Source organism: Diadema antillarum, unplaced genomic scaffold (genome assembly GCF_040938485.1).
Source record: "Diadema antillarum isolate AM-2024a unplaced genomic scaffold, OU_Dant_1.0 seq00000209_RagTag, whole genome shotgun sequence".
Classification (NCBI taxonomy): domain Eukaryota; kingdom Metazoa; phylum Echinodermata; class Echinoidea; order Diadematoida; family Diadematidae; genus Diadema; species Diadema antillarum.
This window is the reverse complement of record NW_027271267.1, coordinates 246,526-273,110: the sequence shown is the minus strand read 5'-3', so window position 1 is coordinate 273,110 and position 26,585 is coordinate 246,526. Positions and strand designations below refer to the sequence as shown.

Genomic DNA, 26,585 nt, shown 5'->3' with positions numbered 1-26,585 from the left:
CTACGATCAGGAGGGAGTCTTTTAAACTAAGTCTACGACTCTTTGTGGTGATATGCATTCCTAGTCCAGACATTGCCAGCGAGTTTGTACACGGTTTTCAAACAAGGCCTTGTAGCATTCCTGAAAACCCGGATCAAATTGACAAGCATACAGTTTTGAGTATGAATGAGGTATTCCATGCATGGAGAAGTCAACAACACTTCTGCTTCATTTTTGGCATACACAGAAATAGACACAAACAGAGAGAGAGAGAGGAAAAAAAAAGAAAGAGATAGGGAGAGAGATGGCGCTATGGGTGTGTTGCCACATTGTTGATTTCACGGCTGTATATAGTCAAAATAATGACTGACACCAGTGCTATTCCATGTGTAATGTTGAGGGGTGTGTGGCATATAAATGGAATGTGTTGGATATATTCCCACCTTCTCAAGTCTACAATTGCGTGAAAAGGCACCGTAGAGTGCTTTGAACCTGGCGGAAAAAATGCCCGAATGTTGAGAAGAAAAAAAAAACAGATCACCCCAAAATCCTCATGTAAATTATTTTTGAGACAAGCAAATGAAATAGGGATCAATGCTGATGCTGAAAGTGATATTGTACCAGCTGCCAATCATACATTTTAGCAGTCTTTGTGTAAACATGATGGGGGATGTTTCTGTCATAAAGCTCTCAGTATGTAGAGCATGATTGCATGAAATTCTGCTCTGGGTCTGGGTGTGGCTTCTCATCTCACGCAATCCTGTCATTACATTGCAAAAGATTTTGATATGAAGGAGAAATTCTTGCCATTTTCACAAGCCAGACATTTGATAAGAATTTTTCTGTTCTGGTTGTAAGCAGGGGAGAAATGAAACCACTTACAAAGTTCCCTCATTATCTCAGCAGAATGTCTTTTTTTGTATCATCTTCATCTGTGCTTTAATATGACTATTGTATTCCAGTTGCCCTCTTAAAAGATAGAGCTGGTAGATATTCATATTTACTGCATTGTGCAATATATTGACCATGAGAATCAAATATTGTATGTTAATTATGTTCAATCCAACACCTTTTTAATGACCCTGTCACACCCCCTCCATGAATAGCTATTAAGTGTAGATTTATCTACCTGTGAAAGGTTTCTTACTATTAAAGAGAGGGGATAGGGGAATCTGCCATTAACCTGATTTCAAGAGATGCATGATTTATGGTTCTTCCCAGCCTTGATATATTTGTTCCTCTCATGATCATTATGAGACCTTCCTTATACAACTGGGAGTACAGTCAGTGCATATATATGCTTAAATGTTTGATGCTTGCATACCTTCTGGTGTAGGCAGTTTATCTCACATTTGTAGGTAATATCTATGGTCACACATAGTTCCGTGGAGTTTCTATATCTATTGTTTTTACCAAAGTGGGACGTGTGTACTTCCCAACTTGCATCTGAATTCCATTGAAATAACGATATCTGGCCTTATTTATACTCATGTATAAAGGTAGGGAGAATGACTCTGATTCCAGTGGTTTGGCTGTTTTCAATTCAAGTGACTAGCTGATTTTGTAAAAACTGGGCCAGGTTTGACCGGTAAGAAAGTCTGTACATTGTCAAACGAATGAGGGAGCCTCTCCAGTAGCTTTAGTCATATCTTTTTTTTTTTTTTCTTATCACACATGTCTTGTGGAAATTACCGGTAGACTTCACCCAGTGAGGCAATGTCACATCTCCTCTTTTTTTTTTTTCTTTTAATGGAAAGTTAGCGAGACTTCAAGACTTTATGTCAGGAACCGTATTTCTGACAAGATAGGAAAACGCCCCGGATATGTACTTTTCCACATGTGAGCAACATTCCAGCCTTGCTCTGGCTGCTCGTAAGAATTATATGAATGTTTTGAAGTGTCGCTCTTCCGTGCTGTTTTTTTTTTTTTTTCCCATCTTGGAGAAAAACAAATATGCTCTCGGTTGTTTGTGTTTGGCTCCTGGAGTTTTGCCCAGAGTTGACGATAGGCCTTCCGGCTGGGCTCTAAAACGGCACGTACTTCACAAATGTATGGTTTATATGAATGTAACTGAGAGATTGAATGAGATCAAAAAGAGTTTTGATGCTATATGTCAAGGAAAAAGTTGGGGGGGGGGGGAGGACCTGATGTGTGTAAAACGAGGATGTATCTTCTTACCATTCTTTCGATATTCATCTTCCATCTCAGTACAACGTTTTGTAGGGCAAAAATGTTTTCCATTCTTTAAGGTGTGGCTGTAGGTTGCAAACCTCAATGGGCAATGGGGGGGGGGGGTAGGAGGGGAAGGAAGGGGGTAATTGTATCATGAAGTAGATTTCAGTGAATAGCAGGCAGATAAAGAAATGTTTTTGGATAGTCTCATTACTGAGGCAACGCTAAACGCAGAAGTGGTGGCCCCTCCATGATAGCACAATCATCGTTTCACCTGAAACATGTCATACCAAGAGTGCTCCCGCCCCCAGCCTGGTGGGGGTGAGCTATGTGGCTTCCCTGTCACTGTGTGCTCATGAAATATGAAGAGGAAAATAAGCTGAGATTATTGTTGCCTGGTGAGACTCTTTTCACGCGTGTGTGCCTTGATGGCATTCCCAGAGAAATAAAAAAACAAAGAGGGGTCTCTTTGGCCGAACCATGAGGAGTGATTCGTCTGTGATGTAATAAAACCTTATTCAAATGCAGTATGTTACATTTCAAAATAATGCGATGCTATTCAGTGGTGCTACATATGAATGGTAAAGATGATGACATCAATAACAATGTGATGACAATGATGATAATGGTGATGATGATAATAATAATGATATCAATCAGGGCTGCGCGCTAACTCATTTCTTCTACTGGTCCGACCTTTTTGCCAGACCAGTAGGAACCCAGTTTTTCTATTTTTTACTGGTCCATTCCTGAAAAAAAAAACCACAAATTTACTGGTCCAACAGTAATTTTTACTGGTCAGGGACCATTGGAAGAGTGCCAGTGAGCAGTGTTGTATTAATATTGATGATAATGATAATGATGATGATAATGATGATGATAATGATAATAATGATAATAATGATAATAATAGTAATAATAATATTGATGATGATAATAGTAATAATAATAATAATAATAATAATAATAATAATAATAATAATAATAATAATAATAATAACAGCAATAGTAATGATATTACTGAGTAATGATTACTTTTTGTTGTTTTGTGATTATCATCATTAGTATTGTCATGATCATAACCATTTTTGTTACCATAGTATTAGTATGCTTCCTCCCAGAAGATACCCGCATACTATGTAATGTATGCACTTCTGTGGAGTTAAGCTTGATAAAACAAAGAGAATACTGCAAGTGGGTTATACTTCTATGTTGCTATTTCACCTTTTGTGTACATTATTCTAATAGTGACCATTAACCTATTTTGAGTAGAGGTTTAACAACTATAAAGTTTTTCTGATAGTCGCTTTAAATTACAGATAGAAAAACAGTTCAATTTATGTCTGAGTGCTGGAAGAGAGATGAAATTACGAAATTCTAAATTTCATTTCATTTTGTGCATGTTTTCCGAATGCATGGCTTTCCTAATAGTAATAACCTCCTTTTTGATTGTTTACATGCCAGCCATATTTTTTTTTTGTCGGCCATTATAATTGCCACACTTTTTCCAGCGACCATCTCCGTACAAATGACAGCCTTTCGAGGGCTGGTGAATAATTCATTCCCCCTATAGCACTGGCTTGTATGAAATCCTCTACTCTCTTCTTCCTCCCTGACTGAAATGGTCTGCACTGCATCCACACATTCCCACAGTTCTGGCTCCACCAGCATCCTGGGTCAGAGTGGAAACAGAGTTCATTCGACGGTCGCCGCCGCGAAGTGAGCGAGTGGCTGGGCTTGGCTGGCTGATGGCCTGGCACACACAACACATGCACACGCGTAGGCATGCATGCAGACACCAAAACATATCCACTGGCGACAACAATGCACATTGTGGTGTCCCACTCCTATACAATTGTGCTGGTTACCACTGACGCGAATGTGATCACCTACTTTGTGGTGTATAGGCCTATTATATATTCTCTCTTCAACGCATCTATTGTGGACTGTGATGAGCAATACTCAGAGTCCATTAACCACTGGTGGACTGATCCCACCACTGGCAGTGCGGAAATTTATCGCAGATTTTATTCTGTTCGCAAATCCAATCTTGAATATTGACCGCATGACAACGGGCACTTGTATAATGCAAATGTATCAAGTTGACATCAAATCCACATAGCCATGGCATGCAATTAAGTAGAGTTTAAAGTCAAAAGAGCTAGTACCATACCTTCTGAACAGCAGGGAGCATCAGCTGATAGATATGAAGAGTTTATTGCAAAATGAGCTAAGTGCCATTTTTAACATTTCAAAGTAATTCCATCATCAGATAGAGCAAAATTAAACCTTTCCAGTAATACCTCACTTGTGACATAACAAGGAATATTCTAGAAGTTATGATTGAAAATATCCTGTATTTTTGTATTATTTTCTTTGTTTTATTAGCAGCTGTATTCACAAATATCTCAATTAACAAGAATGGAATTAGCCTGTTTTGGGATAAAACTCTTCATTATATGTATGTGATAGTGTGATGCCAGTGAGATGTGAATAGTGAATCAATAAAGATATACCACCAACACCAAGACAAGACAAGAATTACTTGAATGGTATTAATTGATGATGTGGTGTCATTGTACCTAGTTTATCCACCACTGTAGTTGAGCATTATTGAATTATACTTCTGGTGATAAAGGAGTTTGGAGGATCATCAATGTGCATAATGTTTAGATTATGTCAACTTGCAGATCTAGACTGTGATGGGATAGTCAAGCAGGAACTTTGAGAAGGATAACTTTCTTTGCAATGGTTTTTAGATGATGTACCCCATACGTGCTCATGTGCCTGGGGATGAGGCTACCTTTATGCTGCTTGTTTCATTATTCATTTGTTTGCTTAATACATTTATATCTTTTTTCACAGCCTTATCACAATTACTAGCAAATGGATTGCGAGAATAAAGCACATTTGTGCTTCTGATGTGCAGGAATAGATTTGATATACAGATACAGACATTTTCTTAATCAGACATTGCCTTTAAAGGAGTGTTCGCTTTAGGAGACATTGGCAATTTGTAAGGAGTGTGTTTGTTTGTCAGAATTTAATTTGCTGTGAAAAATCCTTCACAGTATTATACCTGTCACTATTGAAAAATTGGATTGCTGGTAAGCCACCCCCAAGCTGACATGAAAGACAGGTACCTTTGCTGTCCATTGTTTGTTTGTTTGTTTGTTTTTGTATGACAGCAAGGTAATCTCTGTATAAGTATTTGTTTCGTCATTGTGTGACTTCACTTTAATGGCCTTGGGAGGGAGATTGAACGCAACAGTGACTACTACATGCTCATGTATGTTTCCAGCAAGTTTCTAGAATTCTTGAATCCCACCACTGTATGTCGCCACCAGTATGTCACTGCCTACAATGACGTTCCAACCCCCACTCTCCCGTGACAAAAGCTTTGGAATTTTTCGATCACGCACACGCATCTGTCTGTCTGTCAGATTCGTGATTTGGGCTGCGACATTCGCTCGGGCGGTTCATTCGTGCGAAGACGACGAGAAGGGAAAGAAATGCATTCAATCTATTCAAACCATCTGAATGGGAGCCTGTAGGTGCTAATGGCTATCCATGAAATGGCTTGCAGTATCACATATATGATAACTGCCATTTGCACTGAAATTTGTTAGGGAGAAGCTTACCCCCGATTTGGCTTTAATTGTTCTTTCTGGCCACCCCTCCCTGCCTTCCTAATTGATTGCTTGTCACAATACCTTATTAGCATAATGCTCTATGAAAGCTGTAGAGAGAGTGTGAATATTGCTGGTTAACATTCAATGTATTGTCTCATGAACCATGGAAACTTTATAATGCGTGTCAAACATGGAACAGTTTGGACTATCGTCCATGTCACCTCAATAAAAATTGGGCTTTTGCACTTCTGTGTTTGTTTTCTGGTAAATTAATTTTGAAGTATTTCCCTTGATAAATGCCCCAATGTTTGCATTCAGGCATTTTTTCAATGCCATGTCAACCTGCCCTTTTTATGTATATTTCAGGTTCCTAATAGCTTTATCATTTCCCTAAAAGAAAAACCCCTGAGTGACAGCTAAATGAAATGAGTGAAAGAGGTCTGTTCACTGTGACTGAATGTGTTTTGCAGCGTGTAAGAATAATGTGAACATTTAAATAACTACATTTAAAATTTATACTTGCTTTTCCAGACTTTTCTTCTTTTCTCCTCAATATCTAGTCATATTCATATACAACTTAGTGATGTCATAACAAACTCTTCTGAGAACAATGAATAGAAAAAATGTAGAATATTCAAATCTACTGTTGTTTTTGTTGTTAATAATATGGATCAAAGTTCTATACATTTTATTTCTAAAGTCTTGATTTGAAAGCCATGTTAAGTGCTTCCCAACAATGTATGCTCGTTTTTTTTTTGTTTTGCATTTATGCATTCATACATGTGTTGTATGAGTAAAATATATAATTTTCTCATACTTACATGAGATGGTAATTGCATGACATAGCATATTTGATCACAGGAATTTTTCCTCCTTCCTTTTTTTCTTTCAAGCAAATTATGGAGTGGGCACACTGTCAGCTGACCCATTGCCACTCATGCACTGCTATTCTCACTTTATGCAAGATGTTGCAGAAACTAGCGCGAAAATAAAAGCACACGAATATTTTTGCTTTCCATGTGTTCATGTGCGTGATTTCTTGATTCCGCGGAATTAAAAACATGCGAAACTCTTCTTACGGAGCCAAGCGTGAAAAGTTAGTCACACGAAAATATCCACTTTTACAGTAAACTCTGGTCAAATACAAAATGGCAACACAATTGATGATTCGTTGTGTTTTGATTTCTACTTTTCTTGTTTGCAGAAGGGACAGCTCTGCTGGATGAATTAAAGAAGAAGGCAATCACAGCTGGTCCGGAAAAAGACGCTCAGCAGCCACAGGTCAACGAGGGCGCGTTGATGCTTCAAGTGAGTGTGTGGTCCGCCACTTCTTCATATTTTTTCTTCTCCACAATCCCCTCCCCTCCCCCGTTTCATCTCAACACCCCCTTTACTACCAGCCCCCCCCCCCCCCCCCCCCCGTGATGGATTCAGAGGGGGCGTGCCCCTACTTTATATTTTTGTTAAACATAAGAAACAAAAAGAATAAAAAAATGGGGGGCATGCACCCCCCTTTAATTTTGTAAAGGCGCCTCCCCTTTACGGAATTCCTGGATCCGCCCCTGTACCCCTTCCTTGCCCTTCCCATTTTACTTCTGTACATGAATTACTGCTATTCTTTTCTTCAGAGCAAGGTGTCCAGAGTTTAATTAGGGGCAGACAGTGAGGTTTAGGGGCAACATCCCCCAGTCTTAAAGACATTTTGCCTGTAAACCAGTAAGAGCAGCATTTTATGCTCATTTTCTTTCCTATCAATAGGGGCAAAGTCGGTGACCATTGATAATACAAATGTAACTATTTCTTGATGATCTCGCAGATGTCATACCTCAGCAAATCATGCTGATCCACTGTGGTCCATGGATTTACAACAATCATGTCTCGTATTCAAGTATTGCAGGCAGTGTGTTAGAAGCTAGTGTGCTATTCAATGTGCAATCTATGTGTGAAAATAATCTTCTATTGCCTCTTCATTCAATTTCAGTTTGTAGAAAATTATCTTGATATGTTTATATTGTGGAATGGCAATGTTGATAAAAATTATGATGATTACACTCTAAAAAATGTTCCAAATTAATAAATCCAACATTTTAAATGCCACTCCTCAAACCTCTTGTAATGTCAAATTCAGTACTCAAAATATTAGATTTACCATTTAATTTTTAAGCTGTAAGACAATAAAATGGTAAATCAAACAGTTTGAGTGTTAAATTAAATATTCGCACAAGGTTGGAGGAGTGAAAACATTAAGATGTTGGATTTACCATTTTACAATTTTAGAGTGTATGATAATGATTATAGAGATGATTATTATGATTATTATTACACTGATGATAGTGATAATGATGATGGTGATGATGTTGATGATAGTGATGATGATTTTGTTAATAATATTGTTGATAAATGTGTTGATGATATTGTTGATAAAAAATTTGTTCGTGACAATGATGACATTCATGATAACGACTGATTGTCATGATGGTGATGTTGATGACTTCAGTGGTGCTGAAGTAGTTGATGATGACGTCTTTAACAGTGATGACGTAAACATGATGACATCAGAGGTATCGATTGTCAGATATCAAGTCTGGATCTTCAGGAGAAGCATAGCCAGTGTTTTCTCTTACAAAATGTGCAGTTCTTAGATTGGTGAAGTGTAGTCAGTATTCATGAAATGTAGCACATGAAAGATTCACCCTTTTACTCTCTCCATGGCATTGTTGGAGCACCACTGCAAACATGCCCAAACACTTTATGGAGATGAATAACATTCCAGAAAAATATATTATCATTGTGAAATTCTTTAGTGGCATTTACAGAGAGTTCACGTTCCCTGATTTCATCTTATGTGCGGCTTGATTGTTGATAACTCCCAGGGACATTCAATGAGCAAAAATTGTCTCGTTGGGGTAACATTTGCTTCAAAGGTTCGGAAATTGCAGCATGTCCAGACATGAAATGTTTTATTGGAATATTAAAGAACGTGTTTGTTTATTTTATGTCCTTTCAGGCACTGAATGGGTTCATCATCTTTGTTTCGAGGAAAGGCAACATTCTGTATGTGGCTGAGAATGTGGGGAAGCAGATTGGAATTCATCAGGTAAAATGAAGGAGTCTCAAGAAAAGCACCATGCTGGGGTTTTCACATGCATTTTTTGTCAAATTTCATTTTTCATCTAAAAATCCGCTTAAGATTAATGACTCTGAAGATGATTGAGGAACATTCACCATGTCACATATCGTCGGCGGTCATCTTAATCACTTTATATTTGTATGCAAGTTTTGTGTAAGAATGATATTTTGAGATAATTGCATTTGAAGCTTACCCATTTTTCAAGAATTATTGCTACACATTTGTGTCTGGCACTTCCAATTATTTTTGTAATACGTCAGACTTTAATTCTTACTCCAACCATTGTATGTAGCATTATGTTTCACAGCGTAATTAGTCATCATATGGGTGTATATCAATGGACTGACAGACAAATTTTGGCACTCGTTCATTCCATTTCACCTGTCGCCTCCTATACTGTACTCACAACCTCCCCCCTCCCCACCCCTTCCTCCCTCCAGTACGACATGATCGGTCACAGCATCATGGACTTCATCCACCCAGATGACCAGAAGGAGCTGGCCAAGCAGTTCGTGGTCCAGTTTCCCGGCCACCAGACCTTCAAGGGCTACGGCATGGAGAAGCTGGACGACTCGCCCACGGCCATGAACATCAACTTCTTTGACGAAGCGAGTAAGGATTTTGGGGGGGGGAGTCCCAAGGTGATAGAGAGAATTAATATCTGTCTTTGCCTGTTTGATGAGCGAGTTAGTTCTTCATGAGCTCTTTAGAACCGAGACCCTGTCCTTCCTTGTTACTGCCTTCTGTACGCGGTATTCTCTACTGCAGATGCTTGTGAGAGATTAGGATTGCCTTTAATACACCGTACTATTTGGAATGGGTCCCCCCTGTCCATTTCATGGAATCCAAATGAGCATTTTTTTCAGAATGTGTTGTGAAGGTATAAGGCTTCTCTTTGGATGTGTCATACTTCCTCGAAAATGATCCCTTAAACTCTGGGGGATTGTGGTCTTCAACAAAGTAACCAACAAGGAGGGACCTGAAGAGTGCTTGCCATTACATTGAATGTCAATATTTGATCCATTCCTACATTTTGATTATGGTACAGTTATGACACAAAATGTCACATTACTGAGAACATAGAAGTAACCCACCTAATATCATATTCCATTGCACATGCCATGTTAAGTTGCATTAATTTTTGTTATATCATGTTTTGTTGTTTTGTTTTGTTTTTACATTGCACAATATTGTTGGTTGCTGTTGATATGTTGGTGTGTGTATTCTGGATATCATGGCAGTGTCTTTGTCTCAAAGCTAGTCTCTACTGCAGACCCAATTTTTACAACATTGCCCTTCCATGGTCTTTACTCTGAAAGAGATTTCCGTGTTTGTATTCCTGGGCAGAATGAAAATTTACTGCCATGATATGGCAACAAGTCTATTTATGGTTAACCCGTTAGGACGAATCCAAGGTATACTAGGGCAGGTATCTATGGGAAATGCATGTTGTAGCAAAATCAGCCCGTCCTCAACGGGTTAGTACTAAGAATTTAAGATCACTGGTGTAGTCACTGTTTTGATGGAACTTCACTTTTTGGCAGAAATTAAGGATGAGAGTCCAGGCGTCACTGATTACATCCAGGACCGAAACTTCTTCCTGCGTATGAAGTCTGTTGTGTCTCGACGATCTATCGGCGGTAAAGGAAAAGTCATCGGTTACAGGGTACGTATGAATTTTTGTTTTCATGGGGGAGGAGGAGGGGGGCAGATAAGCCTGTCAAGAAACTGTGAAGGAGGCAAGTAAGAATCAATTTAAAGGTTGGTTTATCAGTCTGTCCATTGCAAAACCTTCTGGAGTAAACTGCTTCACATTATTGTTTTCTTTTTCTCGTTTTATGTGGCTGCCTTTGGGAATATGATATTTGTGTTTCTGACAATTTGTTACCACAGAAATCACAGTTACAAAATAGAGCTTGTTGAGTGCACTACCTGGAAACTTTAGATACAAAAACAGGTTGATATTTTCCTTTTCTCGCTGGAGTATGTGTACTTCTTACCTCATTTTCCTTTCCTCTCCTAGAAAGGTGTCTGTCAGGGATATGTAAACACTAGGTAATGGTCCTGATTCTTTGTTTGTTTGTTCATTTGTTTATTTGGTTGAGCAACATTCAAATAAATCTTATTTTCCTGAAATGTCATAGGAGGTATTAGTCTTTGGTAAGATAGAACAATATGCATAGTCCTCAATACAATCTTTCGGGTGGCAATGGCTGTGTTCATGGTAGCTGCCATTGAGTGACACCCACGGGAGAACTTTTACAGTATCTTTACTGTTTCCAAACTATCAGTTTAATAAGCAATGTGTACAGTCTCCCCAGTGTTTGCCTTTATGCAGGCTCTATCACATTTCTTTTGTTTCCTTGCTACAATAATATCAGAATCTCTGTGTAGATTGTCTTTCAGGGCATTCAGTATAGATAGGCAGATACGAATGTAAGATATAAACACAGAAAATTGGTGATTGTCGAAACAAAAACACGTTTGTTTCATAGGGAAAGCTGTATTTTATAAAGATACATAGATTTATTGCATGTGTTACGCTCTTGCTGTCACCATTTAGAGGTGAATTCTTGTGGAGAGTAGTCACGTTTAATGGTAGTTGTCAAAACAATGTCCATCAACACTCCTGCTGTTGCTGTTTTTTGTCCGACTACCCTCATCAAGGAATTGCCAGTGGCTACTGGCTCATTGATTTGTCGGAGGAAATTATCACTTTCCACTGATGTGGATAGAGGGAGAGATAGAGATAGAAGTGTGAGAGTGAGAGAGAGAGAGAGTGGATATATATATTTTTGTTTTCAGTGATCTTTTTATCAATTCCATTTCCTTTGAGAATATAATAATTCAAAAAAAAAATTACACACATTCTACATAACATCTGTCATAAATCATGTAGATATTCCTACAGTTATGAGACATAATCCATAATCCATAAAACAAGAATAATCATTCAATTCATTTTAAGGCAGATATCAAACAGAAGAGAGGAAATAGAATGAATTATCGATCATTACCGATATATACCTGAAATACACCCAACACACACACACACACACACACACACACACACACACACGTACACACACACACATACACAACACACACACAGAATGTATCAAATACATACACACAGTGACATAGTGTGAGAGAGATAAGGTGAAGATTGTAAAAGAGGAGAAATATAAGCATGTTCAGCTAGAAAGAAATGTATGTGTTTTTTTTTTTTTGGTGTATTATATTCAGCAAATCAGGGCAATTACCCCCCCCCCCCCCTGCTAAATACTGGTTAGCGATAAGGTTAGAGTAAGGATTACGGTTAGGGTTAGGTTTAGGTTAGAGTTTGGGTTAGGGTTAGGATAAGGTTCAGGGTTGGGGTCAGGGTCAGGGTCAGGGTCAGGGTCAGGTGTGATTTCCCATGGGGTAATTGCCCTAGACCCATATTCAGCTATGAATACGTAGTAATATTTTCAGAAGGGCAAGACAAATTTATGAGAGAAAGCAAAAATTTTTGCAAATGCGGAGGGCAGTGCATTGAAATGAAGATTTCAGTGAAAGCGTATAGGGAATGATGTTTGAGGATCTATGTCATTCAAGAAACTCCAGAGTACTCCTTTATTGGCCTGTGGCCATCAAATGTGTCTGCGTTGGGCAGCGGCAAAATGACCGTTGATCAGGGATCCCGCAATGCCAGCTGATCCTCACGCTGATTTTGCTCCCTCTGAAGTTGACCATTGACGAGCAACAGAATAGCAGAAGATATTTTCTCATCTCAGTTTTCCCCCATTAGTTTTTGTTTTGTTTGGATTTGTCGGGGGGGGGGGGGGGGACTTTTTTTCACTCATCAGTTGATAAGTATGCTCTTCGTGGAAGCCAGTTCATTGAGATCTGTAGTTACGTCAACCAAACGAGAAACTGATGAAAGTGAAGGTTCTGTTTACAACTGATGCTAGAAAGTGTTTTAAAGGGATGGGATAATTAGGGACTTTGATTGGCTAAGGTTGAACCCATCTAGCCATATGGCAACAGTGCTACACATAGACTCGTCTTCACCTGTCACTGTTCTCATTAAAATGAAATGTAAAAGAGAGAGCTAAGTAGTAAAAGACATATATATTTTTTTCATTAACACACTTTTTCTTCTGAGAGATACTTGTATTGTTCACATATTTCATTCATGAGATAGGCCATCAGAAAAGTAAGACCTGTCCTATCATGGAATGAAAAGGTGTGCGCAAGTCCTGTAATCTGCAAAAATTCTTAACGTTTTAATAGTTATAAAAGTGGACTCTTTTACACATATACTGTAAAAGTGGACATTTTCACGGTGTTGAAATTTTCGTGCATTTCGCGCAACCAGACGCTAGCGCGAAAATAAAAGCATGCAAATATTTTTGCATGCCATATGTTCCAGTAGCTAATGTCCTGTTTCCGCGAAATTAAAAACACGCAAAATCCATCTTACCTGGCCGAGTGCGAAAAATTACTCGTGCGAAAATATCCACTTTTACAGTAGTGTGCACATATCTCTTTTTGCCCTGCTCTCTCTCCCTCTTGTTATATGTTACATTTGTATATGTGTGTTGTGTGTGTTTGAATGTGAATATATATATATATATATATATGCATATGTGTATGCTTGTCTGTGTCAGTTTTGTTGCTTTAATAGACGTATATGCATATATTGCATATATTACTTAACCAGGTAGAAAAATTCTCTGCTATATGTCAACGTCAATTATGAGGGGGTCAGGACTTGGTCATTCAGTTTCATTTGAGAGCTAAATTAAGGGTTTCCCCTCCATCCCGCTGAAACTTGGTCTAATTACACCATAAATGAATGGTCGGGAATGGGGAAGCACCAGGGGTCACGCCATGCACTTTGGTAAAGCTCGTAACAAGAAGTTGCCAAAAGAGAGAGAGAGAGAGCGAGCTAGGGAGAGAGAGAAAGAAAATAAAAGGGAGTGTTAGAGAAGAGAGAAAAGCACTGTATTGGAATGAAAAAAAAATGTGATCTATGATTTGTGCAGTGTTGTTGACGAGATTTTTAGACAAACAACAGGAAGACGAAAGGAAATAGGTCCTGCAGCCCCAATCAAGCTGGTTTCGTCGCTACCGACAGCATATACCTCCCCCTTCCTTCTAGCTCTGCAGCCCCATTTAGGATCGAATGCGCATATCTAAATGTGTGAAAGATTCAATTAGATTTAGTCAACAGAAAAAGGCATAAGCACCAGATTGTCTTTGTGTTCTTTTGCCCTCTGTTTAATCCCAGTTGCGTGTATGGCCAGGTTTCTCCTTACCAACAAACCAAAGGTCATGGTCATTATTCAATGATAAACAAGGAAATTTTTGTCTCACAAGCAGCAGTATGGAACTTCTGTGGTAAACTGTCATTATTGTGCTTCTTAATCACACTCATTCATGTACAGAGTAATTTGTATATATTCTAAAAGACAGTGCTTTCAGAGTGCCATAAATTCCTTGTTGCAGGAATGGAGTGCACATTTCAAAATCATGTGTATATTTCAAATAAAATTTGCAGAAGTCAGAAGCAAAATGATGAATTGCAAATCATAGCATGTTACAAGTGGAATACTTTTGTCTGAGATACTTCCTTGTTCCCCATTTTTTTTCCTTCGAAAATGTCTTCTTTAAATGCAGTATAACATGATGACATATGATCATGCCATCACTGCTTTACTGTGTGCTGATGCTGAAAGCTGCCTTAAGATGAATACATTGGTTCTAAACAATCTTTTTTTAAGATATAATGGCACAGCTGATATTTAGGCATCTTTTTGTCATTTCCAGCTGCCAGAGATCCCTGAATAAAAGTGAGGAAGCACTGCTTTATCTACCCCACCAAGATTCAGGGCTGTTGCTAGGTGCTAACATTAATCTCATGCTCTTATCATTTTTTTTTCCTCTCAAAGATTCTTCATTCTTGGTTGTCTTGGGACCCTCTGTGTTTATAATCGGGCCAAGCATAGAAAGCATATACAGCGGCCATCCTGCCCTGCTGAGAAATATAGCACCTTGGTCATTATTCACCTTTTTTTCTCCCCCCCCCCCCCCCCCCCCACCTTCTGAGGCCGATGGTAGCGGGAGTCGATCTAGGAATGCATACACAGTTGGGGGATTTAGGCGTATAGGTCATTTTTATTGAAAGCATTGTGTATTTATGCATGGGTGAATGTGTAACTGTGTGTGTCTGTGTGTGTGTGTGTGTGTGTGTGTGTGTGTGTGTGTGTGTGTGTGTGTGTGTGTGTGTGTGTGTGTGTGTGTGTGTGTGTGTGTGTGTGTGTTTGTGTGTGTACACTTTCCTTGCTGAGAGGGTTATTGCTGCAATGTGCTCACTGGAGATCCCTGTTAACTCATGGTCATGTTGCCAATTTGAGGCTTTTTGACAGATGGATGGTCGTAGGCATGTGTTCATATTATGTGTGGGAGATTCATGGCCACATAATCTTTGACAAAAAGGGGAATTCAAAACACGAAAGGTCAACAAATAAGGGTCTACTTATGTGGCTCACTCCCCACTCAATTTAAGAAAAAAAAATAGAGTGTAAAGTTACCTAGAGGAAAGTGTGTAATTTCTGGTAAGTTTGCAAATGTAGTTCAGGTCGCAAGGATGAGTGAATAATGAAAGATAACATTGTGGAAGTAGGACCACACTTTGACTCATATGTGTTCATCATTGGTGCTATTTGAGGCAGCTTCTTTTGTGAGTTACTCATTCTAAAGTGAACATTGCACTGACTCTATAGTTTGCATGCTTTGTTTGCATATTTAATGTATTAAGTATAGCCCCTCAAACAGCTGATTCTGAAAGTTTGTTGTGGTTTCTCCCGTAATATCCTCCCTTCCCGCTCGATCAACGCGGTTGCGTCGAGAGCAGGTGGTGAACTTCACCGGTCGTCTCAAGCTGAAGGGATCGAACAACAGCAAGGGGTACTGCGTGGAGGGGCTGATCTGTCTCTGTCGACCCATCCAGCCACAGCCCATCCTCGAGATCCGCATGGACGGCAACATGTTCATGAGCCGGCACGCTCTCGACATGAGCTTCACCTTCTGCGATCCCAGGTACCGTAAATCTCCCAAGAATGCTTGCTCCTCTCCCCGGAGGACCCATGTACTCTGGCAGCCCGTCTCCCATCGGGGGACCAGTAACCATGGCAACTTGCAGTGATAGCAGCATCTGTGTAGTAGCCCATTAACCTATCAAAATCCATTGTGTTTGTCATTGCGTAGCTTGGCTATAACCAAGACAACCAAAGATGTGTTTTGCATTGTGTAATTCTCAGTCCACAAATTATCAACTGTGTCTTGAAAAAGTGGTACAAAGTCTTTGGAAAAATCTCTTCATGGAATAAGACACAAATTAAGGGAGATGAAAGTTCTAAACCACAAGTGGTCTCAAGATTTTTTGATTTCTTTTTTGTTTGAATTTATTCATCATCATAATATGTCAAATCAAGGTTACCAGTATGTCGCTCCTCATTGAAAACAGATACAATGTAATTCCACTGCCTGGCAAAGTAGAAAGAGAATGCAAGGTCTATATTTTCTCTTTGCATATAATGAATACAAAAATTGAAATATATATATATATTTTTTTCGTTTACATGTACAACTGAATCTTTATCTATAATTACTTTAATTCAAGGACATATATATATGTTCTTATTTACATCTACAACTTTATCTCTATTTTCAATTTACATTTATTCATACTGTATATGTGTATAATATATATGTATCATATGTATATATATATATATATATATATATATATATATATATATATATATATATACCCGCACACACACTTGTGTTATTATACGCATGTGTGTGTATAATTGCCTTAAAACACACACATCAAATTGCGCATTGATCACGAATAGCAGTGGCCTTCCCATGGAAACTTTTCTCACCCCTAACTAACATGGATGGCCCGTTTAGCGCAGATTGAGATAACAGAGTGTTCTGACAGTTCCCTAAGCCTCTGATTTTGAGAAGCGCGATGACTCAGCTGCCCGAAAAAAATCAAGTGGCCCATCGTGAGTGCGTGTGTATGTGTGTTGTGTGGGTGGGGGTGGGGGGAGGGGTTTTTTTAGGTACATCCTGATGTTCGGATTAAGTGACGGGAACGCTAACAAGGGCTTGTTTCTATGCGCTCCACCACACTTGTGTCGTGGGATTAAAGCCAATCCACCACAAGCAAGGGGAAAAAAAGATGGCATCGAAAGTTGTTGGGTTTTTTTTTTACCCCCCTTGCTGTCAAAACCCTGTGGGAAAAGTGACTAACATCTTATGTAGATAGCAAATCCTTCTCCTAACCAACATCTTTCTCCTGATCCCCACCACCTTTTCTTCCCTTAAGGTAGCCAAGCCAAGCCAAAATAAACGTAAGACAAACAGAAGCTAACATATAGTTGGCAGTCAATGGTCCTTAGCACAAAATATGGAGGTTTTTCTTGGGGGGTGGGGGAGGGAGAGGGGCATCAAACATAAATCAATCATTTTGTTATAGAGATGGAGATGTCATGGTAAAAACTCATCGAAATAAAATCCTGTGACAATCCTCATCGCTGAGAGCCAGAAAGTCATTAACAATGAACAGAGTGTATGTCAATAATGACCCTCTGGCGGTCAATTGATAGAATGGCCATAAAGGTGCATTCATATACAGTCTTGCCAGAATTCTCTTTTATTTTCTGGTATTTTTTTAAAAAATCTTTATGCAAAAAATTGTCGGAATGTTTGCAGCCAGCGCTAACCTTCATTTTGAATGTTTCTGATCAGGATCATCACTCTAGTCGGCTATGAACCACACGAGGTGATTGGCAAGACGGCCTACCAGTTCCACAACCCCATGGACGCCAGGAAAGTTAGCGACTGCCACAGCAAACGTGAGTATGAATCGGTCCTCCTCAAGTGCAACTGCAGAACTCGAGGCATCTTTCTGGCATTTAATAAATGTTATCTCTACTGTGCTAGGAGAGCAGAGTGTCATCGGGTGACAGCAAGAAGGGCATTTCTCACTGCTATGAAAAAATTTGAAGTCATGCCTTTCTGCTCTTAAAGGGGGACACCTTCCCCACTTCTCCCCTAGCTTGTTTTCAGTCTGTGTGCCAAGGGCAAAGTGGATACTAGACAATAGGTATGAGGGAGTTGATGTATGTGAATCTGAATTGAGAAAGATGATATTTCGTAAAATTAGAGTGGGGATGGTATAAAATCAGAATGTTTGGGATGAAATAGGATCTCAAAGAATGTAAAGAGGGAATTAGAGGGATGAAAAGGAACACTGTGGAATGAAATAGGTAAAACAAATAAGCACAATTTAAAAGGATAGAAATTTTGTGATTTTTTAAGTAACTGCCATGATCATGTTGGGTGATGAAGAACTGGAGACTTGATCAAATGAAAGTAAATAGATTGACATCTTCCTCCGAGAATTTTTGAGACAATTTGAGTGAAGGTGGTATGCATAAATTTGCATTTCCTATTTGTAATATCCTGTGCAAGGCAGGCTAAGTTTAGCCCGCCAGACCCCTTTATTTGTCCGCTAAAATTATCCTTCGGCGCACTCACAAAATGCGTCACCGATTTTGTTAGGATGTGATGGCACTACAATACTGTAACAAGAGGAATTAATGTGCTGCAATGCTACATTGTGTCTGTTTTTTTGTATGATCCAACACCATACAAATTTTAGGAAAGTTTCTTCTAGCCCCCCCCCTCCACCACTTGCATACATTAACACTTTCACTGCCTATTTTCCAAAGTATTAGTATTTTAAAGGGATGCACGCTACAGTCACTGGCATATGGCCATCATTATGACCTCATCATGAAGGCCTCATAAACCTTTATTCCCCCACTTTATAGGCTCATTTCTTTCAGTCAAGGCTAGAAAAGCAAAAAAAAAAAATAATCATAGTAATGATAAATAAATAGATAAAAGGGGGGGGGGATTCTGTGTGATGAGAAATAATCATCTAGTACTCAGTTGGAGTGGATATCATCTCTGACTCGCAACACGCCCCATAGCAGCCGATTTGGATCTCCTGATGTAAACATGAATGGGAAAACAGTTCCTCAAAAAAAAAAGAAAACATTTACGTCATCGCTCTGTTATACAGCCTTGCAACACAGGTGATTCAGTTTATGACCTTCTTAAAGGGGGCAGTCTCTATGAGCTTTGTTAAGATTAATTTTTCCAACTAATGCTATAGTCTTTCTTTTACCTCAACAAAGATCCTGAAAAAGGAGTAACTTGACTACCACGGGCTAAAAATTATTGTGGCTGAAAGCCTGAAAAAAAAAAGATTGTCAGTTTGTCACTCCCTTTTCATGATTAGTCCCCATGAATTCACAAAAAGAAAGAAAGAAAGAAAGAAAAAGACCTGTTGATTAGGTGCATTGAAGATAGTCATGAGGAGAGGCAGGGGGAAGAGAAGGATGGAGGAAGCTGGCTGAAAGGTCTGCTGTGGAACCCCAATGGTCTCCTAGCAACCATGGGATATGTAAGATGTAGGAACATAGTCTTACAATTCTAGGTCCAAGTGGCATCGTTAAGATAGACTGGGATAAGGGAAGAGAAGATGTTGGTCTGTGAGAGTGTACGTTGGTTGACGCCGCGTGCTCGCTGTCCTGACTGGTGCAACAAAAGTCGTTAATTGGCTGTATTGATGAGCAGAAAAAAAATGATTGTGTCTTTCCTGCTACACACCAAATGGGCTGGCTCGTTGGAAAAGGCGACCTTGCTCTTTAATAACGCTATTATCATTTACGTGCATGTCAAACCTCTCCGCATTAGCATTACCCAAATATTTCGGCTCTGGAAATAGTCTGTGCTCATGCTGCGTAAAAGTAGCATGCAGGAGGGTACAATGTCCTTTTTCATAGAATATCACTTAGAAATAAAAAGTGCATCCCTTTGTTGAAACGATGTACAGGAGTGGCTCATTCAGAAGTGGTAACCATTGTGAAAGAGCAAGCAAGCTGCATTTATTTCGAGGTCATGCTGCACCCTTTCGCTTAGATTGAAAACGTAAGAGAAATTTATTATTTTTACCTGGGAAGGCACAATCAGAGAAACCATATATCCTCCCATGTTCTGAGAAAATGAGAGGAAGATTGATGATCATACCGTCATAATTTTTCTGCAGTGTTCGAAGAGGTAACACATGAATGTTTGGCATTGAATGTGCTAATGCACAGATATTGGTCAGGAAGCATCTTCCAGAGTCTTTAAAGCAAGTGCATGGCGGTTTGGTTCTAAATTTGTTTTAAGTGGGTCAGGGTCGGCAGTGCAGGGGTGAATAATCATGTATCAGGTCTTCAGTAGGGGCTCGATAGAGCCAGGTGGGGGTTGTCACATGCAAAATGGGGCAGCCTCGTGTCTTTGATAGCTGGCACAATAAAAACACTGCGAGGGGACAATGTCAGGAAAGCCGCTTGATTATTCCACAGACTTTTGGGAGAAGGGGGTCGGGGGGGGGGGGGGGAGAGGGGTGGGAGGTGAGGGAGAGATAGAAAATAATGATGCTACCTGTTTATATATCAAGGTCGGCTTTCCCCTGCTGCCGTGAATCACGTGGGAGACGAGTGGAGGATTGTTCCTCTGTCAAGTTGCTGCCTGTGTCTGTCAGTTTTTCTCGTAGGGGCGATCGTCGCTGAATGATTGATGACAATTGAGTGGGAAACGACCTAATCGCTTAATTGCCGCAGCCTGATCTTGATTGATCCTAACTGGCCTTGCCTTTGGCCCCCCTTCTCCCATTCAGTCACTGCCCCCTTAAATTCTCTCCCTCCCACCCTCCCCCTCCCTCCTTCCCCCCCCCCCCTCCTTCCCCCCACACCTTTCCCCTACCTCCACTCCCCTTCCACCACACCTCAAAATGTATGCAAGATGTTTCCCACTTAGAGGCAACTTAAGCAAGAATGTATGAACTGATTGCATTCAAATAGCTATGTTATTCCTGAATCATATAAGGTATGATTCAGATACTATGATGTAAGTGATTACATGATGAGCTGCCTTCCAGGAGTTCAGTGATGCATAATTATTTGCTCTGAACACAAAAAGACTAAAAACTATGATTTTCCCCAAACAAAGCTGGATGACAAGAGCAACTTTGTCTGTGTAGGATGTGTTGTATGAAGACCAAAATACTCTTCATAAGACTCGACCTGATTTAAAGAAGAAAGTGTTTTTTTTTTTCAGTAGAATGTGAAATTTGTAAGATTTCATGGACAAACAAGAGATCAGGGTATGATAAAACATGCCCACTGGAGCTCTCAAATGGTTACCCACCACCCATTCAGTGGTTGTAATAATATCAGTATTTGCTCAGAACTTCCTTAGCTACCTCTGGTTTTGCTGCTGTCCACGCATTGATGAATCTCTTTTCAGAGGATATGTATATATGCCTCTTTAAAAACTTAGCACAAACTTTAGTCATTTTAACAGCATGTTCTCTCATTAGTTGGCATGATTGATTAATGGACTGCATATCCTATCTTGTTTTGTGTTCTTCTGTTTTACTCATGTGTCAAGGGCACCAGATACATAACAGATCAATGCAAGCAGATTTTGTTCCATATGTTACGCAAGTTTGAACAAAATGCCAGAGTAGGTATCTCGTAGGGGAATTTCCCCAAATGGACCAATCAAATTTGTTAACAGCTGCACAGAGGAGAGCACAAATTATACATACTGAAAAACAATTAGATAAAGTGTGAGACAAATTTCATTTTTTTGAAACATTTTCAAACCTAATCTATGACAATTAATATCTTAATTTGATTAAAACTGTGGGACTGTGTGAAGGCATTGAATTTAATGATTTTGTTATATTGACAGATTTAGACACATACCCAGGTTTTGTTTTGTTTTTTGTTCATTTCACTCCAGATAGATGTGAAAGGAAATCAAGCAGATGATATTGATATATTCAGTGAAACCACTGTTGCTTTCTTCTCTTTGTGACTGTGACAATGGTAGTTTCATCTCTGTCAATGCCATGTTTATATTTTGCTCTTTATCGAGTTTACATAGTTTGCCATGTAACATTTACACTCTGCTTTTTCATTAATGTTATAATTGTAACAATGTTTTCCTCTCTCCTTCCCGCCCCCACCTTCTTTTGGAGCAGTGATTGTCAAGGGCAGTAGCATGAGCAAGTACTACCGCTTTCTTGGCAAGCTGGGTGAGTGGGTGTGGATGCAAACCAAGGCCACCATTATCTACAACACCAACAATGTGGCGCAATACGTCGTCTGCATGAACTACGTCATCGGGTAAGTCGCAGTTTAATCTGCTTTGTGCTACTCCTTTGCCGATTGGCACAGAAAACCCCATAGCTTCGTACACACCGTCAAAAGTCTCCTGGCACAGAAAGGGTTAAAGGATGGTTGTGGGTGGGAATGGTAGCATCAATAATCAAGAGGAAAAGTTCTCTTTACCAAAAAAACAACAACAAAACATTAAATATATTTATATCTTTGTTCTCCCTTCTTTAATTTGCGAGGTATGATGCCTCAGTATGAGATGATAGCCATGACAGGCAGGACAGCATAATCCATTGTTCAGCTTTATTTCTTAACCATTTACGTAGCCTGACACTTACCTCAAGCTGCCAAGCTTTTCCATCAGCGTTCAGTAAAAGATCCAAACTTGAGCTCGGTGTAGATTTGCAAGCCCACTCTTGTTTAGCAATGTGCCTCAGTGCAACAGGCAGCCAAGGGATTGGGGGTGGGGGTTTGGGCAGTCTCTATTCATTGATAGCTATCTTCCAAGTATCTGTGCCAATCAGCAACCAAAGTACAATAAGGGTTAACAGTCTTTTAAAAAAAAAAAAAGTGAAAGGGGAGAATTCAAGCCATGGCAGACATATTTGACTTATATAAGGAGAATATGTTGCTTGTCCATTTGTGTACTGCCAATGACTGATTGGAAAGCCGACCATCTCATGTGGTCACTGTGTTGAAATGCTCTTGTCTACCATGAGTTTTGATTCCTTCCCCTTTGCAGGAAGGATGAGGGAGAGAGGCACCTTCTCATGGAGCAGATGCAGCAGAGCTTTGAGGGATCCCTGAGTGACTCTGACTGCGGATCGCCCCACACACCGGGAACGCCCAGCTCTATGGGCATCGGATCCTGCTCGGATTCTGAGGATCTGTCCTCCCCGAAGATTGTGGAGCTGCGGGAGGAGGACCTGGCCAAGCTCGTGCCGCAGCCGGTGCGGGAGAACCAGGTGATCCTCAAACCAGAGGACGAATCCAGCAAGGTCTCCTTCAAGGATCTTGTGCGCGAGTCAAAGGCGGCCAAGGAAAACAAGGAGGCCGCTGTTCCCATGGATGTGTGCGTGAAAGCAGAGGACGAGGAGGAAAAGGAAAGCAAAATGCAGTGTGATGACAGCATGGTGAATGTGGGGGCAAGTTGTTCGACAGCTGTTGACCACGATGACCCGGTGCTTCCCCAGAACGTGCCATGCTCGCAAGTGATGAAGGCGGACTCTCCCGCGAGCGACGTGGATTCCATGACGAGCAGCGGGTCGGGCTCCGTGTGCTCGCCGCCGTCGCAGGATCGCAAAAGTGTCAGCAGCTTTGGTGAGGCAGAGGAGCGCGAGTTACTGAATTTGTTAGAGATCACTGGTGAAAAGGACTTACCATCAGCGGAGGAAGCAAATTTCAGCATTTCGGCATTGTCGTTTACTGTGCCTAGTCCGGACAATTTGAGCCAGATCTTGAACAGCCCCGGCACAACGTCTAGCCTGTGTCCTGATGCGGAGGTGCATAGTCCCAATATGTCGTGGTTAGAGGATGACGTGTTTTGCCCCGACAAACTGAAAAGTCCAGCGAACAATATCCTCTTGAATTTGCTCAATGAGCCACCAATTACGGACAAGTTGTTAAAGCAGGAGAGCAATCAGACTATCAAACAATTTTTGCTTTCATCAGTGGTAGGGTCAGACACAAGGACTGGTAGTGCTTTGCCAGCTGATCTGGCTGATTTTTCATTAGAGTATGCGTCACCAGCTGGCTGTCCACAGGCTGGTAAAAGTTCAGACACTCTTGGGGACATGTCCCTCTGTGATGGTGTACAAAGTCAGAACTCTGGAGGAGCAACCATTTGTGAGGTCGTGGGGCCTCAAGTGACCGCTGCCCTCAACAATGCTACCTTGAGCCCCTCCGTCTCAGCGGCCCAACCCACCGCCACTCCTCAGTATTCAAATGCGACTGCTGCGGCGCCGTCTTTTGTCACGCCCACATGCAATGGACAGTCTATCCCACCCGTCAGCAATGGTACTCAAGCACAGACGCAGCCCTGTGATTCACATGGGGTAACAGAGGGCATGTCCAAACTAGACATTCAGGACCTAGCCAATCAAAGCCAGAAGAGTATGCATTCAATGCTGAAGGCCCTGCTCACAGGGGCAGAGATCAACCCACTCTCACTAAACCAGCTCTCCGCGATCCCAGATCAGTTACGCCTCCCGATCAGCAACGGTGTTGAAAACGTTTCTGACCTATTGGGACCAATTACACCGTCCACCAGAACCGCCGTCGAAACCGTAGAGTCACTGATGCAGGACCACGTGGGTGTTGGCAGGGACTTGTCTATCAACAATAATCGCATCAACCATGACGACCTAACTCTCCTGCAACGGCAGCAGCAGCAAAAGAAGATCCTGCAGGAGGACTTCCTCCGGAAGCAGCAGCTTCTCCTTGAGAGCCACCGGCAGCAGCAGCAGATCTTGGAAGAGGAGCATCGGCGACAGCTCCTGCAACGCCACGCCATGCAGCAACAGATGATTGCCAGTAAGCAGATGCAGCTCAAAATGGCAAATGGTGCCGTACAGCCCAATGGACTGCAGCAGAATGGCATGCCACATAATGGCCTGCCGCAGGGTGGCATCCTTCAGAATGGGATGGCTCAGAATGGTATGCAACAAAATGGACTGCAACAGCAGCAACAACAGAATGGGTCTGTGCTGCAGCCCAATGAGAACCATGTTGACATTGCTGACTTGGGAAACCTGGACTTTCAGCAGCAATTGAATGCTGTCGTCGGCAATCCGCAGCAACAACAGCAGCAACATTTCCAAACCAACGGTGCATACAGTCCTCCGCAAAACTACCAGCATATCCCAACACAGCATCAGAATGGGTTCTCCCGGCAATCGGCTCCCTTCCAGCAGGGCAGCCCTCCGCTGGGGATGCCCCACGCAACTCAGCAGCAGAGCACCAACAGCTTTCCCACCCAAGCCGGCCAGAGCTCACTGCTGGCTGCGTGTCTGATGGGACAGACGACCACCGTAACTCCAGCCCAGCAACTGCAGCAGCAACAGCAGCAACAACAGCAGCAGCAGGCGCAACCCATCCAACAATCGCTTCCACCGTCCTTCCACCCCGCCGTGGCGCCAATGCCCGGGTTCAGTCAGCAGTCCAACCCCATCTCCTGTACCAGTACCACACTCACGGCCTCCGACTGGCAGGCCGAGCAGTTCTCCTCACCCATGGGAGCCCCCGGGAGGGGCTTTGTCAATGGACAAACTGGCCCCATCACAGGCCTCAACAACTTTCCAGAAACTTGTGCACTCCAGCAGCCATTACAATTCTAGGGGGATCAAAACACCTCCACCAGTCTCACTTGTAAAGAACTCAACAGAGACTAACTAGTTGACATTCATCCGCCTTTCTCTATATTGTTTTTTTTATACCCCATCACATTACTGCCATCAAAGATTACCCCCTTGGGATTAAAAACAATGGAAAGTTGTTTGTCCAATAAGAAGTGAGGAGAGCTGTTTAATATGGGCTGCATGTTCCATAAGTACATGTTTTGTTTTTTCCAAACAAATAAAGCAAAGATGGTGTCAATGTTGACAGACTAAAGTGGCAAGGCTTGTAAATATTGTATACCATGTTCATAGAGCACAGATCCAGGTAATTTGCTTTCTTAAAATAATAAAACAAAACAAATAAACAATCGTAACAAATCAAGACAAAAAGTGTTCCTGCAGATGCTTCGTTGGCAACAATCAATGAATATTCCTGGTATGCCATCGTGGATGTCCATCTGAGACTAAAAAACAAAACATCAATTGTGTCAAACACCTGTCATGTCTGTAAAGTTGTGCTTTTAAATGTGTTGAGGTGCACAGGTTTTTTTTTCTTTATATTTGGACTGCCTGTTCGTCCATTCTGTGGAAATCCGCCAACTTCCAGCAAACTAGCAGGGTAGGCTATGATGTCGTTTGTTAGTAGAACATGACGGAAGTTGCGTGTCAGAAACCAGTCAGATCATGCCAGGATTGCGCACTCCTCTACACATCAAATCAATTTGTGGGTGGGAAAAAAAAACAAAACAAAAACATAGCAAAGCAACAAGAAACCAGCCTGTTGAAAGGTTCATTGTCATGTAAATGTATTACGAGGTGAAGGTATGCATTAAATCTTTGATGAAATTCTGTTTAGTGTCTTTGAGTTCATGGACATGATGCCCCCGCTCTCTGTTTACAGCAAGCACATTCACCTCCAGTGATCTATGCAATGTTATAAGTCAGCACAAGAACGGCAAAGGGAGCAGTTAAAAGTATGGCCAGGTGTGGCAACAGACTCATTCTGCCTTTCTTTAGTATGCTCCTCTGGGTA

At 41.0% G+C, this 26,585-nt stretch overlaps 1 protein-coding gene across 1 annotated transcript in view; it reads left to right on the top strand.

The window, feature by feature from the left end:
- The window catches only part of LOC139728984 (uncharacterized), a 184,071-nt gene extending 157,496 nt beyond the window's left edge, over positions 1-26,575 (top strand). Inside the window, exons 4-11 of the mRNA XM_071639910.1 lie at positions 6,988-7,091; positions 8,791-8,880; positions 9,354-9,525; positions 10,458-10,579; positions 15,815-15,999; positions 17,722-17,828; positions 22,082-22,226; positions 22,960-26,575. Of these exons, the coding sequence (XP_071496011.1) occupies positions 6,988-7,091; positions 8,791-8,880; positions 9,354-9,525; positions 10,458-10,579; positions 15,815-15,999; positions 17,722-17,828; positions 22,082-22,226; positions 22,960-25,552 (3,518 nt within the window). The 3' untranslated portion in view covers positions 25,553-26,575. The remainder of the gene's footprint in view (positions 1-6,987; positions 7,092-8,790; positions 8,881-9,353; positions 9,526-10,457; positions 10,580-15,814; positions 16,000-17,721; positions 17,829-22,081; positions 22,227-22,959) is intronic.
- Positions 26,576-26,585: the final 10 nt, after the last annotated feature.